Source organism: Rhinolophus sinicus, chromosome 8 (assembly GCF_057876585.1).
Source record: "Rhinolophus sinicus isolate RSI-liver-muscle chromosome 8, RSI-T2T, whole genome shotgun sequence".
Taxonomy (NCBI): domain Eukaryota; kingdom Metazoa; phylum Chordata; class Mammalia; order Chiroptera; family Rhinolophidae; genus Rhinolophus; species Rhinolophus sinicus.
In genome coordinates, this window is record NC_142508.1 from 44,308,763 (window position 1) to 44,327,441 (window position 18,679).

The window sequence follows — 18,679 nt, forward strand, 5'->3', positions numbered from 1 at the left end:
CAATAAATTCAAAGAAAGTAAAATGGAAGAAAATGCACAATAGAAATGCACAATAGAAACTAACACTATTTATTAATACTAATGAAATAAGATCAAACTAAAGGGAAAATATACAATAGGATGTGCAAAGCTAAATATCGATTATCATGGGTAATTTGAAAAGACTAATAAAACTGTTGCAAGTATATCTTAAAACTGGTAAAGAAAAAAAAGAGAACGTATCAATGACCAATATAAGCAATAAGGAAACAAACTTCCTTTACAAGCCTCAAAGCTAGAGACTACAATCTTGCGTGTATTATCCCCACTTTACACAGGAGGGAGCTGAAGTTCACAGAGGTTGAGTAACGTGCACAAGTTCGTGGAGCATATAAATGACAGAGTTGGGATTTGAACACTGGGTCCAGCACGCTGGAACGTACTTGCTGAATCTCTGTGCTGTGGCGCCACCTCGCGAGCACTTCCAGCCTCCCCTAACCCATCCTGCTACCAGAGAAAACACGTCCCCTCTCCGGGTTTAGCTTAGGGTTCCCACTGCCCACCCGCAGGGACACTTGAGGCAAAGATATTCCAGCCCCTAAGACCTTCAGACTCCGCTTCCTCCACAGGCTTTCTTCTGAACTTTCATTTGCGTTTCTCTTTCAGTCTCAGCCACTATCCTGCGTTCCCTCCCCACCCCCAACCCCTCGCCCGGCCTCGCTCACCTCTGAATTCCTGCCACACCCTCTTGGTGGCAGGTTCCGGATTGGGAGCTGTATTCTTACCGTATCTGTCTCAACTGGGGTGCAGTCTGTGGAGAGCCGCTTACTCAACGGCCCCCGGCAGCCCTGTATCACCTGGGAACTTGTAGGAAATGCAGAACCTGCAACCTACCCCAGACCTGCTGAATTGGAATCTGTATTTTAACAAGACCCTCCCCCACCTCCACCCCCATGTGATCTGCAGCACACTGCTGGTTGAGTACCTCTCGCCTAGACCACAAGGGGGCCCTGGGACCCAGGGAGACGGGAACAAGGTTCCTCAACTGGGGTAGGGGTATCTGAGAAAAACGGTCTTCAGCCCTGTCCTCAAGTTAGATGATGACTGACCTATTGTCTATGTGGGAGAGTTCAAGTTCATTCCCAGCATTTGGGTTCCAGGCACTGTCTTATGAGGCTCCACGTGGGACCCCTAGAGAGGTCCTTCTTTCTTTTGCTTGTGGAAGTTTTTTTTTTTTAATCAGGAAAATTACATGAAATAAACTTTATAGGAGCTGAGCAAATTGAAGTATCAATGCAGAAAATTCTAGATGTAATAAACAGCTAGTGACATACGAAGCCTCAGAAGACCAGTGGGTGGCAAACTGCAGCGCATGTTTCACCAGGAAGGAGGGCATGTGAAAATCCAGATTGTTGGGTCTCCACCACTACAAGTTTTGATTCAGTAGGACTGGGGTGGGTCTGAGGATTTACATTTCTAACAAGTTCCCAGGAGATGCTGATGCTGTTGGCCCAGGACCACACTTTGAGAACCCCTGTTTCCAAACCACACAGTTATGGCTACTTTGGAGGGTCATGTTAGCCCTTAAGAAATAATCCCATTCAGTGACATCATTACAGAAGTGAAATTAATGAGTTCTGATGGTCCAGTGTGAGCTTACGTACTGATCTGAATATTTTCCTGTATTTATGCAACACACGTAGCATTTTTTATTTAAATTGTGTGTCACCTGTAATGTTGTTTATGTTGAAGTACTACCCTGAGTAAGACTAATACTTTCTCTTTTCTTCTAGCGGCAATTCCACGTGTATACCAATCTCCTTTTTTATGGTCTGGTGAAAAATGTCGAATCAAGGTTGTGAGATCTGAAAAGAAGATTTTTTTTTCTTATTATACGAATCAGAATATATCAATGGATTAAAAAAAAACCCTGCTATTCTTCCCACTGCACTCCCAGAGTCCTTTGAAATACCTCTGTTATAACTCTTCTCACACTGTGTTCAAATTATTGATTTACTGTCTGACTTTCTCAAGGGCTCATGGGTTCCTCAAGGGCAGGACATTCTTCCATTTGAAAAAAAAAAGTGTAATAAAGAGATATTTATTTTTCTACTATTTGTCCAGTTTGTGTTAATAAACAGTGAGAAAATTGTTTCTGGATGAAGATGCCATGTGTGTGCCCATACAGGCATGTCAGTATTTTTGAGATTGAAGTTTTGTGGGGTGTAGGGTGGGTGTGATTGAGGGCTAGGGGCTTGCTGGTGGGGTACACTGTCTGGGACTGTGTTTCTCTGGGACTGTGTAGGGAGCATGTGTCTACATTCGATGGGTACTGTTCTCTAGAATTCACCAGTGAGATTCAGTGATCTTCAGTGTCTGGGTGTGTGAACAGGGATCCCTCCTCCCTGCCCATGTGTGTGTCCCTGGATTGGGGATGCTGTGATCTCTGTGGGTTCTCTCTGACAGTGGCCATGTGCTGTGGCCCAGTGGGTCCTGTGTTCCTGTCCCTGGGTCTGCCTTCCTCTTAAGGTCTCCTTGCTATCCCACGTTGCCATCCATGTTTGAAGCTCAGGGCCCTTCTGGGTGGGTGGGGCTCTATGTGACTGTGTCCAAGCATGCTACACTTACCTGTCTCCATCGGAACCCAGGCCCTTGCAGAGCTGGGTGGGTAGGGACTCTGTGTCACTGAGGTCAAGGAGGCCCTCTGGGAAATTAGCGGCTGGAGATTAGATTTCTTGTGGTCATGGGAGGAGAGGAGGGAGAAAGATCCAGGTCTGGTCTGGGGCAGGGCCAGGCCAGGGTCCAGGGTCTCAGAATCATTATAAGAATAGTCATAATAACTCCTTTTTATTGAGCATTTACCATGTGCCAGGCACTGTACTTCACGCTTTATACAAGTTCTGACAATTAAGTTCGTGAACTTGTTGCAACGATGTTGCTGACTTTTTTTTATATCAGAGGGGTTATTCGTTATGAATTTGTACCAACTGGACAAACAGTTAACCAAGTTTACTATTTGGAAGTGCTGAAAAGGCTGCATGAAAAAGTTAGACGACCTGAATTTTTTGCCAACAATCATGGCTCTTGCATCACAATACACCAGCTCACATGGCACTGTCTGTGAGGGAGTTTTTAGCCAATAAACAAATAACTGTATTGGAACACCCTCCCTACTCACCTGATCTGGCCCCCAGTGACTTCTTTCTTTACCCAAAGATAAAGGAAATATTGAAAGGAAGACATTTTGATGACATTCAGGACATCAAGCGTAAAATATGATGACAGCTCTGATGGCCATTCCAGAAAAAGTTCCAAAATTGCTTTGAAGGGGGGACTAGGCACTGACATCGGTGCATAGCTTCCCAAGGGGAGTACTTTGAAGGTGGCCATAGTGATATTCAGCATTGAGGTATGTAGCACTTTTTCTAGGATTAGTTCATGAACTTAATTGTCACACCTTGTATTTATATTTATGCTGTTGTTTTATCCAATATGACATATTAAGTATATTATATTTATAAATAACAATTATGTGAGTTGTTCATGTTTATGAATACTTTAAATCAGTTATAAATTACTTTATAATATAAATTGATTTTATATTACCATTTTCTATTTATATTATCTTATTCTATTATCCCATTGAAGATAGGAAGAAATTGAAGCTCAGAGAAGTGAATTAATTTGCCCAAGGTCACACAGTAAACGAGGTCACTCAGGAAGGTGATCGAGTCAGAATTTGAACCCACTTCTGTGTTTCCAGCTTTTGGCTCTTTCCAGACATTATTGCCATTACCCCAGTCAAGATGGAAGACAGAAGCTGAGGGGACAGGCGGGAGTAGGGTTAGCTGAATGACCTTGGATGATAGCACATTGTTGTTGATGTTGTGTTGTGCTGGTTTACGTTTATTGAGCCCTTATCGTGTGCCAGGTACCACGCTAAGGGCTTTCATAATAATAATGATGGCAAATGCTCCTATGGCACTTAGTGAGGGCCCTATTGTAAGTGCTGCTATGTGGATTAATCTATTCACTCCCTCTGGGGTGGGTACCACTGTTGTATCCATGAGGCCCAGAGGTGGAAGCATGTGCGAAAGTTCATGGAGGAGCTAGGATTTGGTCCCAGACAGCCTGGCTGCATAGACTGTTCCTTTAACCCTCAAACTTTCTGTTATCCCTTATAATCTTCACAATAATCCTATAGTATAGGAGAAAATATTACCCATTTCACAGATGAAAAAACTGAGGTCCAGACTAACCTGCAGAGCCAGAGACTTGAACTACTGTCTGTCTGAGCAGCTCATTCACACTCTTGACCTTGTTCTTGTCTGGCAGGAGTCCAGGAACTTCAAAGAGCCTCTGAAGGGCTTTGGCCAGGCTCCCAGATGCCCAGGGCCCTGTCCCACCCTGAGATCCCAGCTTCCCTCCCCTTCCTGTGTTGCTCCCTAATTTTTCCTTTGGCTTGTGTTAGTTCTGCTTATTGATTGGTAAGTGTTCATTGCATGTTACAAGAACTGTCTATTTCCCGCCAGATTAGGTTTGGGTTTGTTTCTTGCTAATCAAAGGTTTTATACATTTCAATGGATACTCTTTATTTTATAGATTCAAGATTTCTAGCCTTTTGGAAAATCTCCTGGCTCCTAGACAGTGGTAGTGAGGAGTAACAGCCTCCTCTTCCCTCCCTCTCCCCCTCCTAGGACTTAATTTTCTTGGAATGGGGGGGAGGGTTGTTTGATACCTTCTTGTCAGTTTGTAACCACTCTTTATATATTATAGCTATGTCCCCCAAGCCTTTTGTACATTGCCTTACAGTGTATTTAAGTGCTATACAAGTAGGTCTATCTCATATTTCACAGATTCTGGGTTTCCAACCTTGATTAGGAAGATCTCCTGCTCCTGAGGGGAGAGGGGGAGAGGGAAGCTCCTCCCCATCTTTTCTGCCTCACCCTTCCCCTCAGGGCCCCTCTCATGTCCAGCTTCTTTCCCAAGGTCTTGGGACCTGCTCTGCCTGGAGGCCCAGCTCCCCCTCCCTCTTTCCCCTCCCTCAGCCTTTCCTTATGTGGAGGGAGGATTGTTCCATTTCTTGTCAACTTTTTGAGTTCTTCCTGCCTATTAACCCTGTTACCCTCTGCATTGCAAGTGACTAGCCCTCAAGTCCTGGTTAGTCCTGTTTATTGACTTCCTTTATAAGGTTGTTTGCCACATACAATCTTAACCTGCTAAGGTTTATACAAATATGCCCGTCTTGTATTTATCAGTTGTGGGTTTATTTATCTGGGTTATGAAGGTCTCCTGGCACCTGGGGGAGGGGGAGCTCTCTCCCAGCCCTTATCTGGCAGCTTCTCCCTTCCCACGGGTCAGGCGCATAAAAGTTAAAAGCGTGCAGGGGCTTGGCCCTGCAAGTGTCACCATGTCTCCGCTCTACTCGCTGCTGCTGGTCCTGCCCCTGGCCCTGGTGGCCATCCCTGGCATCCAAGGAGCCTGCCCAACTGCTGCGGAACTCAAGAACCCCAACGGGACGCGAACATGCGCCAGGCTCTACGACAAAAGTGACCCCTACTACGAGAACTGCTGCGGGGGCGCCGAGCTGTCTATTGAACCGGGCGCTGACATACCCTTCCTGCCCTACAGCTGGACGAACGTCGTCTCCTCGCTTGTGGTGGGCCAGCGCTGCGAGCTCACCGTGTGGTCCCGCCGGGGCAAGGGCGGCAAGTCGCGCAGGTTCTCCGCAGGCGCCTACCCGCGTCTCGAAGAGTACCGCCGAGGCATCTTTGGCCACTGGTCCAACGCCATCTCCTCCATCTACTGCAGGTGACCCCTTGCCCATGCCCCAGGGTGCACATCCGCGTTCGGAGCTCCAAACCTAGCACCCAGGCCCCAGCCCCACCCGCCCCTCTGTGCTTGTCCAGACCTCTGAGCCTCTGATTCAAATGAGGAGTCCCTAGAATCAGTCCTGGAGGTCCCCTTTCTCACCCGCACCCCCTCCCGCCATTCCATACTCCTTGGATCTCTCAGACCCCTTGGGGTTCCCAGAATCAGAAGCTGACCCAATCCCCGACCCTCCATTCTGAGAGCATCTCCTTCCAACTTTCCTGAATCCCCACCTGCCTACCCACCCACAGCTGTACTCTTCAGGGAGGCCCAACTAACTTTGGAGTTGCCAAGCCTAGCTTAGGCATTGGGAGCCATCAACCCACCCCCACCTTGGAGCCCCCAGAACCAAAGCCAGTTCTCTCCCTCCCAAAATCATCAGATTCCAGAGCTCCCAGACCTCAAGACCCCAGACCCAGTTCTAGGAACACCCTATCTAGCCCTCATCCTCTCCACCCACCTAGAGACCCTCTAGATGAGCCTCTCCTCTGCCTTGGAGACCAGTCCCAGAGCCCCTGCTAAAGTTCTAGAGCCCCCAGACCTGACTTTGGAGGCCCCTGAGCCCACCCTGCCATCATGTGTCCAAGCTTAGAGACCCTAGATCTATCCACAGCACCCTCCAAAACCACCCCACCTGCCCTTCTCCCCCAAGAGCCCCCAACCCTAAACTCCCAGGCTAGGACACCTTGCTCCTGAAGTTGGGGCCCAGCCCCAGCCCCCAACCTTATCTCTAGCTTCTAGAACCCCCACACCCTGGGTCTCTGAGCCCCTGGCACTCTCTCCCTGGTGATAATTTTTTATTCTGTTGCAGATGCTACTGATGCCTCACAGGTTCCTCACCTCCAGCCCCCCCAGAGTGCTGAGCCCCCCACCTGGCCTTGTGTCAGGGGCCTGCTGAAGGCCCCAAGTCCCAAAAGGAAGAGCTTTCTGCCTGCGCCCCACCCTGCTTTCCCTGCAATACAATCCTTGTGAACTTGTCCCTGTCTGCCATCTGACTGTGCTTGGGACCCAAGTCCACACAGGATAGGGGCAGGATGGGGAAGAGAGCAGGGTAGTCAGAGGTGGATCAGCCCATACGGGGGACAGTGCTGTGGAAGGGGACACTCCTAGATAGATTCTGGCATGATTTCTATGTGCATAAAGACACATCCGTAAGACGTGGTAGCATGCAATAGTACCGCTGGCTGATTGTTAAACACTGATATGCTTCCCACACTTTTTGGTAGAGAGCCCTTCCCTGAGTGCCCCCCAGCTATACTAGCCTGCCAGGTAACTCCAGACTCAGGATTCGTCCGTGGGACAGCAGGAGGCCTTCAAGGAGCGGCCCCAGGCTAGGCCCGGGGTCTGACGTGGGATCTGGCCAGAGCCCAGGACTTAGGGGTTGTTAAATACTTTCAACGTTTCCCTCCCCAACACATGGAGGACATTTTAGTTCGAATTTGCATATTTCTGCAAATTTGAATTTGCAATTTGTTCCCAGCCCCCCTCTCCCCAGGGATGAGGGCCCTTGCTGGAAACCTGGGTTTGGGGACCCTGGCGGAGTTAGAGAAGAAATGAGGGTTTGGGGAGAAGGAGAGGTATGGGGACAGCTCTGGGGGGGATGACAAATTGGGGATGGAGGGAGGAGGGGAATTCAGGGAGATTCTGAGAATTAAGAAATATGGGAAATGAGGTAGGTGGAGATGTGAAGGAGCCATAAATTGGGGCTATGTGAAGAGATCAGAGGTCACAGGAGGTGCAAAAGGTAGAGGGGTTATGAGGTGCTGGAGGATCAGGATTAGAGGATGTGTGAGTGGGACATGAACTCCCTGAAGTTCTAAGGGGTAAAGGTCGGGGAAATACTCAGCATCCTTGGGCACATTCATTCAGTCAACAAGAATTTATTGAGAACCTACTGCCAAGCACTGACTCAGGAAGAAGTGGCCCCTGCCTTTCTGGAGCCCAGAGAGTTCAGGTGAGATGCCACAGAGTCAGACATTCAAGGATGTATGAATATGTGAAATGAGAAGCCAAGGACCAGGCAGGAGCAAGGGGGCCTAGGTGGTGGTAAGTGATCAGGGAGAAGTTGAGGTGCCATGCAGGTATCAAGGGAACAGGGTGCACTGAGCATCAGGGAAGTGCTAAGGGAACGTGGCAGTGCTAAAGGGTCAAGGAGGTGCTAAGGGTTAAGGACTTCTAAGGGTTAGGTTGGTGCTAAGGGTCAGGGAGGTGCTAGGGGGTCAGGGAGGTGCTAGGGGGTCAGGGAGGTGCTAAGGGTCAGGGAGGTGCTAAGGGTCAGGGAGGTGCTAGGGGGTCAGGGAGGTGCTAGGGGGTCAGGGAGGTGCTAGGGGGTCAGGGAGGTGCTAAGGGTCAGGGAGGTGCTAAGGGTCAGGGAGGTGCTAGGGGGTCAGGGAGGTGCTAAGGGTCAGGGAGGTGCTAGGGGGTCAGGGAGGTGCTAAGGGTCAGGGAGGTGCTAGGGGTCAGGGAGGTGCTAGGGGTCAGGGAGGTGCTAGGGGTCAGGGAGGTGCTAAGTGTTAGGTTGGTGCTAAGGGTCAGGGAGGTGCTAGGCGTCAGGGAGGTGCTAGAGGTCAGGCAGGTGCTAGGGGTCAGGGAGGTGCTAGGGGTCAGGGAAGTGCTAAGTGTTAGGTTGGTGCTAAGGGTCAGGGAGGTGCTAGGCGTCAGGGAGGTGCTAGAGGTCAGGCAGGTGCTAGGGGTCAGGGAGGTGCTAGGTGTCAGGGAGGTGCTAGAGGTCAGGCAGGTGCTAGGGGTCAGGGAGGTGCTAGGGGTCAGGGAGGTGCTAGAGGTCAGGCAGGTGCTAAGGGTCAGGGAGGTGCTAGGGGTCAGGGAGGTGCTAGGGGTCAGGGAGGTGCTAGGGGTCAGGGAGGTGCTAAGGGGTCAGGGAGGTGCTAAGGGGTCAGGGAGGTGCTAAGTGTTAGGTTGGTGCTAGGGGTCAGGCAGGTGCTAGGGGTCAGGGAGGTGCTAGGGGTCAGGGAGGTGCTAAGGGGTCAGGGAGGTGCTAAGGGGTCAGGGAGGTGCTAAGGGACCAGGAAGTGCTAAGGGCTAAGAGGGGTGTCAAGGGGGTAGATAGACGAGACAAGGGTCAGAAGAGGCCTGGAGCCAGCCAGTCACTCTCTGAACTGCACAGACACGGAGGAGTCAGTCACCCTTGTCCGCCGCAGCCCACCAGGCTCCCTCCGGTTCTTGGTCTTGTGTAGGAAGTGGACAAAGCGCACACCAGGACCATACTGGCGGAATACGTGGGATACCTGTGGTCGTACCCAGGATTAGAAAGAAGTCCTTATTAGGGAACTACGAGCCCTGCTCTCCTCCCCTTTCCCTCTGTGAGGTCCTGGGATGTGAACACAAGTCTGAGGGTGGTGGCTGGGGAAGGGAGTGTCACCTGGATCCAGCAGCCAGGGGAACCTTTCCTTGAGGTCCGGGGGGCCACATGGTGCTGTGCAATGACTGTGTGGCGATCAGCTGCCAGCAGCCAGACGTGCAGCTCATAGACACACACGTCCAGCCGGCTGTCCTCGTACCTAGGGGTGGGGTCCAGGTCTTCAGTTGCCACCACAGCCCAAACATCCTCACCCCAACCTCTAACCCTAATCGCAATTGAACACACACTCACTGGCCCCCACTCTGTGCACTTGGGCTGGGTGGTGCTGGTGACACAGCAGTGATCAAGGTAGCCCATGCCTTGCCTTCATGGGATTCATAGTCCCGGGGAGAGGCAGACCTGTCTGTCACCAGGCAGTGACCATCAGGAATGGTCAGGGTCAGGATGGGGGAAGTCTGGGGCACTGTGACATAGCGCCTCTGACCCAGCTCGGGGGTGGTCAGGGAAGGCTTCCTGGTGGAGCCATGTGTAACTGATTCCTAAAGGATAAGGAGGAATTTGTCTCGAGAACAGAGGGCAGCAAGCATGTGAGGAGGAAGGAATAGCATTGGGCCTGGCACATCTCCAAAACTGAAAGTGTCAGAGAGAAGAGGCCAGAGAGGTGGGCAGGGCTGGAGGGTCCTTGTGGGGAGCTCAGACCAAAGGGGAGCACAGGGCGGATCTGGGGCTTTGGGGACCTGGTAGGGCAGAGGCACATACCAGTCCATGACCGTGATGTCTGGCTGCTCATCATCAAGCAGCTCCTCCCACAGGCCCTCGGCCAGCAGATTCACACACTGTTGCTTCACAGTCCAGCTGTGAGAGAGAGCACAGGGGAGGTGGGCTCTGGGACCTGCTGCCATTCTTGGGCATCTCCCAGGTTGGCCTGACCCCAGGGAGCAGGAAACCCTGATTATGGTATCCTCACATGAGTGTTCACTTGGCACCTTACAGTCTTGGTTCCCACTATTCCCTGGGAGGGTGACGCATTCTGAACCCTGTGTTTCACATGGGGAAACCAAGGCTCAAGAAGGGAACCGATTTACCCAAGGTCAAGCAGCAAAGAAGCGGCAGAGCTGCCATCCCATCCTGGGACATGTAGGACTCCGAGCCCCTGAGTTACACCAGCTAGCTCACTCACCGTGTAGAAGGGGGGCTCGGTTTCATCTAGACAGATGGAGGCCTTGGGGAATGTCTCCCTCCCAGGGAAAGAAATTGAAAAGAGGAACAAATAACAGCTGCTGTTTAGTGAACACCTACTATGTGCAAGCCAGACTCGGCCAGACCCTGTCCTATGTGTTTTATGAGCATTCTTTCTGATGACTAACCCTGTTTACAGAGCAGGAAACTGAGGCCCAGAGAGGCAAAGTCAGTTTCTCTAGGTCCCACAGCAATGAAGTCAGGAGGAGGGAATCAAATGCAGGCCACCCTAGTCCTAGCCACTCACCTGAGGTTATGCAGGAGCTTCTCAGTCTTAATGTACCACCCGTGGAAGTTGCCTGTCACATGGAGGGGCAAAGAGTTAGAACGTGCCCATTCTCCAGCACCCCCCCCCACCCCCGACCCAGCCACCAAGCACTCACCCAGAGTGTCCAGGGGCTGCTGTGTGGGACCGGTAGCCGGTGCCGGCTCATAAATGTTGATGCCTGAAATGGGCAGTTGATGGAGCCTCAGACGGGCTGAAGCTGCCCCTCTCCACATCCTCCCTGCTCCCTACCCGCAGGGCTCCTCTGGAGGGGCAGGAATCTGTGCCCCACCTGCCAGGCCTGACCAGCCTAGCAGGGATGAATGAGTCAGGGCCCAAGGACAGAGAAAGTCCTGGGGGAAAGGGACCATGCCGGAATGCGGACGGGGAGGGCTTTCTGGTGAGACAGAAAACAGGGACAGAGAGAAACCAAGAGAAAGAGACTTAGAATATAGGCAAAGGGAGAGAGAGGGAGGGAGGGAGGGAAAGAGAGACCCAGGGTGAGACAAAGAGACACAGGGAGCGATAGAGGCACAGGACACAGAGACAGATAGAGACAGAGATGCAGCCTGGGACCAAAAGAGAGACGCAAGGAGACAGAGAGAAGCACAAATGACAGAAAAAGAGACAGATAGAAACAAAGAGACAGAGACAGAAACAGAGATAGAAAGACAAGGAAACGGACGGTCTGGGTAAGGGAGCGTGAGGGAGGACAGAGCCGGTGGTGGCGCCCTGGCGGGCGCTCCGCTCGCTGTCCGCTCCGCTGTCCGCACCTTCGGGGTTGGGCGAGCGGAGCAAGTTGCGGTAGAGCGGCCGCCGCAGGAAGAGTAGCTTCCAGGTGAGACCCGGTGGCAGCTCCAGGCTCCCGCCCGGCGGCCTCCACTCCTCCATCAGCAGCTGCCGCGCGTGGGCCTCAGATGGCTGCTCCAGCGTGGGGAGCCCGGGGTTCTCCGGGGTCGAAGGCGATGGCGGCGACGGCGGTGGGGGCGGCGACGGCGGCTCCTGGGGGCTCCCGGGCTCTTTGGTCTCCATCCCGCCGCCGAGCGCGTGTCCGTCCCTCACCTCCTCCATCCGTCGGGTGTTGGCGACTGTCCCCGCTCCTTCTCTGGGCTTGTGTTAACTGGGGGCGGGAGGGGGCGGGGCGCTCTATCTGTCGTTTAAGACGGGTGTGTTGAGGGAAGGATCTGGCCCCCTCCGTCAGTCCTAGATGTCCAGGTCCTCTCCTTCAGGACCCAGGAGTCCAGGCCACCAGCCCCTCCCTCAGACCCAGGAGCCCAGAGCCCCAACCCTCCCTCAGTTTCCCAAGCCTCCTGCCCCAATTTTCCCAGGGCGAGCTGAGATCCCAAGTACTGGCCTGGGAGAGGGGTGTGACAAATAAGTTAATGCCAGGGCTCCCTGCTCTCTAATGAGGCTCATCCACCTCTTTAAGATCTGGCCTGGCAAGACTAAAAGGTTAATTAATGAAGACCCCTCCCTCAGCAAAGGGGGTGGGGGTAGAGGGGAGAGATCCTGCCTCTGCTACTTCCTCCTCTGCCCTCACCTGGGACACACCCTTGGGACCCTGACATTTCCTGTTCTAGAAACCAGTGTGAGGGGGTGGAGGGCAGAGAGAGACCCAGAACCAGAGATTGGGAGTCACAGAGATAGGGGACCCCAGGGAGACACTAAGATAGCAGCTGGGAAGGAAGCAGCAACCCCACCTAGATTTTTGAGGTGTCTGTACCCCTTCCTGGGGCTGAGGCAGACAGCACAGGCTGCCAAAGCCTCCTCCGTCAGAGGTCACAGGGAGTTTGGAGTGAGGGATGATGGGGCGATGGTGGGGACAGGAGGTCTGGGTGCGGAGGAAGTGGGGTGGCGGAGAAACCTGTAGAGCCAGATAGCCACGCCACATCCCACACCTGGCCCAGGTGAGCACAGGCGCAGAGTTCCACACAGATTACAGCTACCACAGGGAGTGTTTTCTGCTTGCTAGGAGCTGGTCTAAGTGCTTACAAGTTCACTTCATCCTCTAAGATGATAAGGAGGGAGGTGCTGCTAATTCTAAAGGAAAGGTAACAGCAAACGGTGTACAGCTGTGTGCTGCCGGATGCCCTCCAGCCCCGTCTCACCTGCACACCAACCCTGCGTGGAGTCCTGCTGTTATCCCCATTTTACAGATGAGAAAAGAGGCCACCCTCACAGGCCCAGTCCCTTACTGCCCCCAGATAACCCCACGGGCTTCCACAGGCACTTCCTGCCCCAGATTCTTGGAGAGACACATGCTGCAGACGCTCAGAGTTGAGCTCACACCCCAGTGATGATGCTCGTGTAATTGAGGGCTGCCTGTGTGCCAGGCATTGTCCTAAGTTCTTTTGGTGGGGTAGTTAATTCAATCAACACACCCTCCCTAAAAAGAGATACTATTGCTATACCCATTTTGCAGATGAGAAAACTGAGGTGCAGGTGGGGTCTAGTAACTCATGCAAGGTTACATAGCTGGTATGTGGCAAATTGGATACACAGAGCCTCAGATGAGATACACAGGGACACAGATTCAACTTGCCCCCAGGGAGAAACACAGAAGCAGATAGGAGATAATGTCATATTTACTGAGTGTCTGTCTTTAACTCACTGAACCTCACAACAACTCCAGATGGTGGAACTGGTAATAGTAACTCCATTCACAGATCAGAGGCAAGAGAGGTGAAATGACTTGTTTTGGGAAAGTTGGGAACTGGCCAGGTTTCTGGGGGGCAGGGAGGACCCATGGGAGGGAACAGCCCAACTAATGCATACCAGAGCCTAGCCCCACTGCACTCAGAAGTCCTAGGAGATATCCAAATACTGGTAGAGCCCTCAACATATGCACAACTGCACAACTGGAGACACTCCCCCGGCCACAACAAGCACACAAACCCACACCTGTATCTGGTCACCTGCCTACCTGTCGTCATTGGAAGAGGAGGAGGAGGAAGGCGCAGAGCCAGAGCAAGAGTGTGGTGAGTGGAGTCAGAGTTGTCCCCAGGTCAGAATCCAGGGCAGGGAGTGGCCAGAAGCCAGAGGCCTAAAAATAAGGACAGGGGAGAGTCCGCAGAGTAGAAGTCACCACCCTTCCTCTTCCTGCTCACGGCCTGCTGTGGTCTACACATACACACACACACACACACACACACACACACACACACACACACACACACACACACACACACACGGCAGCCAAGGGGTCTTGTGAAAGCCTAAACCCAACCATTCACTCCCCCACTTAAACCCTCCAGGGCTCCCCATTGCCCTCAGGAGAAAAATCCCAGCTCTCTGGCTGGCATTTGAGGCCCTGGTCCTTGTCCTGTGACCTGTTCTCTCCCATCTCAGGGGTTTTGCTCATGGAGTTCTTTCCACTTGGAATGCCCTGCCCGCTCACCCACATCCCTACACTCACAGGTTCCCAAACATCAGATTCACCCAGGGGATTTATTTTAAAATGTGCATTTTCAAGCCCCACTCCCAGGAGTTTGATTTAGTCCCTCTGGCCCCCAGAATCTAAAATTTAAGAAGCACTCACCCCCACATTCCTATTATGAGAAACATTTTTTACCTAAATCTCAGAGATTCAGGAACAGAATTGGGGCCCTGTAAAGCCAAGTGGCTTTCAACATTACATCTCAAACTCTCCACCTTTCAAGTGGTAAAGGTCCCGGTGTGGGGACTTGACCTCTGACAGGCTATTTTCCAAATAGTCCACCCAGGTCACCAAAGCCTGGGTGACCAACATGTTACCCTTCCCCAAAGCCACACTTCACATGTCATGAAATGTTAAAAAACATGAATGATGGTGTGACCATGTTGGGAAACAATTTGACAATTTCTTATAAAACCCACTGTGTTCCCGCCCTACCACCTGGTGATCCCACTCCTAGGATTTAGCCCCAAGAGGGGAAAGGATGTGTCCTCACAGAGATCTGCACATGTGCTTTCTCGTGATGCAGTTGACCCTTGAAGAACACAGGTTTGAACTGCATCGGTCTACTTATACATGGTTTTTCTTTTCCATAAATTACTGGAAATTATTTTCTCTTCCTTACGATTTTCTTAATAAGTTTCTTTCCTCTAGCTTACTTTATTGTAAGAATACAGTATTTAGTACATACGAGGTCTGACAATCAAGTTTGCAAGCTTACTGCAACAATGTTGCTAACCTTTTTTTGATAGCAGAGGGATTATTCATTATGAATTTGTACCAACTGGGCAAACAGTTAACCAAGTTTGCTATTTGGCAGTGCTGAAAAGACTGCATGAAAAAGTTAGACGACCTGAACTTTTTGACAGCAATTCATGGCTCTTGAATCACAACAGTGCACCAGCTCCCACGGCACTGTCTGTGAGGGAGTTTTTAGCCAGTAAACAAATAACTGTATTGAAGCACCCTCCCTACTCACCTGATCTGGACCCCAATGACTTCTTTCTTTACTTGAAGATAAAGAAAATATTGAAAGGAAGACATTTTGATGACATTCAGAACATCAAGGGTAATACGACGACAGCTCTGATGGCCATTCCAGAAAGAGTTCCAAAATTGCTTCGAAGGGTGGACTAGGCACTGGCATCAGTGCATAGCTTACCAAGGGGAGTACTTGGAAGGTGACCGTAGTGATATTCAGCAACGAGGTATGTGGCACTTTTTCTAGAATGAGTTCGCGAACTTAATTGTCTGACCTCGTACAAAATATGTGTTAACTGACTGTTTATGTTATCAATAAGGCTTCTGGTCAACAGTAGGCTATTAGTAGTTAAGTTTTGGGGGAGTCAGAGTTATATGTAGATATTTGACTGTGGGGGGGGTTGGCACCCCTCATCCCTGTGTTGTTCATGGGTCAACTGTAGCTCCAAATCAGAATAACACATGTGTCATCAACAGGTGAATAGTTAACGTAGCCACTCCATCCATACCACGGAATACTCTGAGTAAGGAAAAGGCCTGAGCTATCGAAACACGCAACCACATGGGTTAAACAAAAATTGTCTTGTAGAGTGACAAAGGCCAGGCCAAAAGAAACAGAAGAGCACATATTGTGTTATTCCATTTATATCAAATTCTGGAAAAGGCAACAGTAACCTAGAGTCAAAGAAAGTAGGTCGTTGGTAACCTGGTCTGGAGGGGATGAACTGCAAAGAGACATGGGAATGGACTTCCTGGGGTGACAAAAACATTCTGTCTTGGGGCAGCCGGATGGCTCAGTTGGTTAGAGCAGGAGCTCTCGGCAGCAGGTTGCCAGTTCAATTCCCACACGGAATGGTGGGCTGCGCCCCCTGCAAGCACAGATTGAACACGGCAACTGGACTTGGAGAAACACCCTGTTCCTCAATATTCCCCAATAAAATTTATTTTAAAAAAAAGAAAAAAGAAAAAAAAAACATTCATTAAAAAATAAAAAAAAAACACAAAACCACAGTCTGTCTTAATTGTGGTGGTAGTTATATGGGTGTAGACATTTATGAAAACTCATCAGACTGTGCATTTAAAATGGATGTTGTATGTAAATTATACCTCGATAAGAAACAAAATGAAAACCCTATAGCAACTCTGTACATACTAATAAGGAAATATCTGCACGCCTATTGTGTGAAAAAAAGCAAGATGTAGAACAATGGGCCTCATGTGCGAATAAAAAAAATTTAAAAGTATTTGTCAGACACCTCTGGAAGGAGGCCCAAGGAAGCTTCTGGGGCAGTGACCGGGCGGTGACCCGGACACACCAGGGGGAAAAGTGACTTTTCACTTTATGTGTTTTGTACCTTTTGGATTTTGTACCACTTGTGTGTACCATCTCTTTTAAAAATATATAATAATTTTAATGAAAGAAACAATGATCCTGAGCTTCCCATTGTCCTTTTTACTCATTATTCTTTCAAAAAAATGCTTATTAAGCATCCACAGTTGCTGAGCCCTGGCTTTGGGGATATAATAGCAAAGAACAGACAGATTCCTGCCCCATGGGGGTTTCTGGCCTCGAGGAGGGAGGGATGGGCTTCAATAAGTCAACAAGTAACTAGTTAATTGACAAACAGGACTAAGTACTTTGAAGGTGACGAACAGGCTATAATGACAGAAGAGGAGCAGGTGGGAAGCTTGTTTTAACTGGGGTGGTCAGGGAGAGCTTCTCGGAGGACGTGACACTTGAGTGGAGACCTGAAGAAGGCAAGGAGATAGCTGTGCAAAGGGCGAGGGGAGGAGCATGTCCAGGCAGAGGAAAGAGAAAGTGCGAAAGCCCTGAGGTGGGACCAAGCTTGGTGTGTTAGGGGAACAACGGGGGACCAGTGTGGCTGGAGAGGAGGGAAGAAGGGGCAAGGAGGTCAGAGAGAGGAATGGGGCAGCTATGTAAGGTTTTTCTAAGTGTAATAATTTCTATGTGAAACTATGGGGAAGGTTTCAGCTGGGAAATGAGTAGATATAACTGACCTTTGGCTGAGTGAGAGCAGGGAGGGGGCGGGGAGACAGCAAGAAGGGAGATGAAGGCGGATGAGACCAGGGTGACACCATGGAGTGGCTGGCAGAGGACAGATTCAGGGTCTCTTCTGGAGAGAGAGAGGAAAGGCTTGGTTGGTCTTGAGGGTGTGAGCAAGGGGCAGAAGGTGGCACCATTTGCAGAGAGGGGAAGATAGAGGCCAGAACATATGGGGGAGGGGCAAGAAATGAAGCATTCCATCACAGATGTGTTAAGTCCTGGACTTCCAAAGGGGCCATGCCAACGGGTGACTAGATAAAAGAGGGGTCATGGGTGAGACACAAATCCGGGAAGCGTCCCCACGTGGACAGCTGAGGACCTGAATGAGGTAATAAAAACAATACAGGCAGACCTCAGAGACGCTGCGTGTTTGGTTCCAGACCACCGCAATAAAGCGAGCATTACAATAAAGAAAGTCATGATCTTTTAGGTACTAGGGGTCTTGCCTTCAATTTGTAAAAAACACAACATCCGTGAAGCACAATGAAGCAAAGTGCAATTTAAAAAAAACGAAGTGCACTAAAATGAAATTTGCCTATAATAGCAATTGTGGAGAGCTCACTGTGTGCCAGGCGCTACTCCATGTGCTCCATGCGTATGAACCAAATGTGCCCTCTAAGGGAGGTCATTAAACCCACTTTACAGATGGGGAAACTGAGCCACAGAGAAGTGAAGTGACTTGCCCAAGGTCACACAGCCAGGAAGTGGCAGACCTGGCATTTGAACCCCGGCAGTCTGGCCCAGGTTAGAGTCCAAACTCCTCATGCTAGTATCTGACTTCCAGGATGATTCCTACCCCCAGCCATCTGGCCCTGGCGCTCCTCTGCTTAAACCTTTCCTGGCTCCCCAGAGGCCTCAGATCAGATTCCAATTTGCAGCCCAATTTCTAAGTCATTGAGTCGGTCCCAATCTACCTTGACACTGCCCCTGCCCCTTTCTTAACATCCCAGCAGCTCCAAGTGCCATTCACAAGAAGATTCAGAGCTCTCAAGAAGAGGACAGATGAAGCCCGTGCCAGATGCTGGTGGGCTCTGTCTCCTGTTGCAGGTGGGCAGTTATGCCGGGGGTTGTTGCGCTATCTCTCCCATCGGACACTGGATTAGTTTCCTGTGGCTGCCACAACAAATTAGCACAAACTTGGTGGCTTAAAACAACAGTATATTCTCTCACAGGTCTGGAGGCCGAAAGTCAGAAACGCAGAATTCTTCCTCACCTCTGCCAGGTTCTGGTGGCTGCCGGCACTCCTCGTAGCCACATCACTCCAATCTGCCTCTGTGGTCCCTTTGCCTCCACTCTCAAATTTCCCTCTGCCTCACTCTTGTAAAGAATTTGTCATTGAATTTAGGGTCTACCGGGGTAATCCAGGATGACCTCTTCCCCTCAGGTCCCAAACCTAATTATGTCTACAGAGACCCCTTTTCCACATGAGGTAGCATTCATAGATTCTGGGGATTAGGATGTGGACATATCTTTTTGGGGGACAACCATTCAACCCATGGTGGACAGGAATCTCTCAGAGAGCAGGAG

The 18,679-nt window shown here is 50.5% G+C and overlaps 2 protein-coding genes and 1 long non-coding RNA gene across 4 annotated transcripts; 2 read left to right on the forward strand and 1 right to left on the reverse strand.

Annotated features, from left to right (window-relative positions):
- The first annotated feature begins 5,367 nt into the window (after positions 1-5,367).
- SYCN (syncollin) lies at positions 5,368-6,827 on the forward strand. The gene is made up of 2 exons (XM_019751332.3): positions 5,368-5,790; positions 6,662-6,827. Exons 1-2 carry the CDS (start codon positions 5,390-5,392, stop codon positions 6,669-6,671), a joined length of 411 nt encoding a protein of 136 aa, XP_019606891.2. The 5' UTR covers positions 5,368-5,389; the 3' UTR covers positions 6,672-6,827.
- Positions 6,828-7,520: 693 nt separating this feature from the next.
- Positions 7,521-8,988, forward strand: LOC148757560 (uncharacterized). The gene is made up of 3 exons (XR_016022227.1): positions 7,521-8,058; positions 8,354-8,659; positions 8,862-8,988. It is a non-coding gene; the product is annotated as an uncharacterized LOC148757560 (long non-coding RNA).
- Positions 8,670-13,690, reverse strand: NCCRP1 (NCCRP1, F-box associated domain containing). Of its 2 annotated transcripts, XM_019751351.3 has the most exons (7): positions 13,597-13,690; positions 11,447-11,793; positions 10,792-10,854; positions 10,656-10,707; positions 9,929-10,024; positions 9,230-9,368; positions 8,670-9,095 (listed from the first exon to the last, which is right to left on the reverse strand). In XM_019751351.3, exons 2-7 carry the CDS (start codon positions 11,742-11,744, stop codon positions 8,955-8,957), a joined length of 789 nt encoding a protein of 262 aa, XP_019606910.1. In that variant the 5' UTR covers positions 11,745-11,793; positions 13,597-13,690; the 3' UTR covers positions 8,670-8,954. The 2 variants fall into 2 exon arrangements, with proteins under 2 accessions (XP_019606910.1, XP_088656835.1); XM_088800709.1 differs by lacking the exon at positions 13,597-13,690 and having other exon boundaries at positions 11,447-12,134.
- Positions 13,691-18,679: the final 4,989 nt, after the last annotated feature.

Bases quoted from the DNA above. Each gene is read 5' to 3' on its own strand.
- SYCN (XM_019751332.3), top strand. From the start codon at position 5,390: ATGTCTCCGCTCTACTCGCTGCTGCTGGTCCTGCCCCTGGCCCTGGTG.
- NCCRP1 (XM_019751351.3), bottom strand. From the start codon at position 11,744: ATGGAGGAGGTGAGGGACGGACACGCGCTCGGCGGCGGGATGGAGACC. The intron at 10,708-10,791 runs GTGAGTGCTTGG...TCCATGTGACAG, and splicing joins GCAGCCCCTGGACACTCTGG to GCAACTTCCACGGGTGGTAC. The intron at 9,369-9,928 runs GTATGTGCCTCT...CCCCACCCCTAG, and splicing joins GACATCACGGTCATGGACTG to GTACGAGGACAGCCGGCTGG.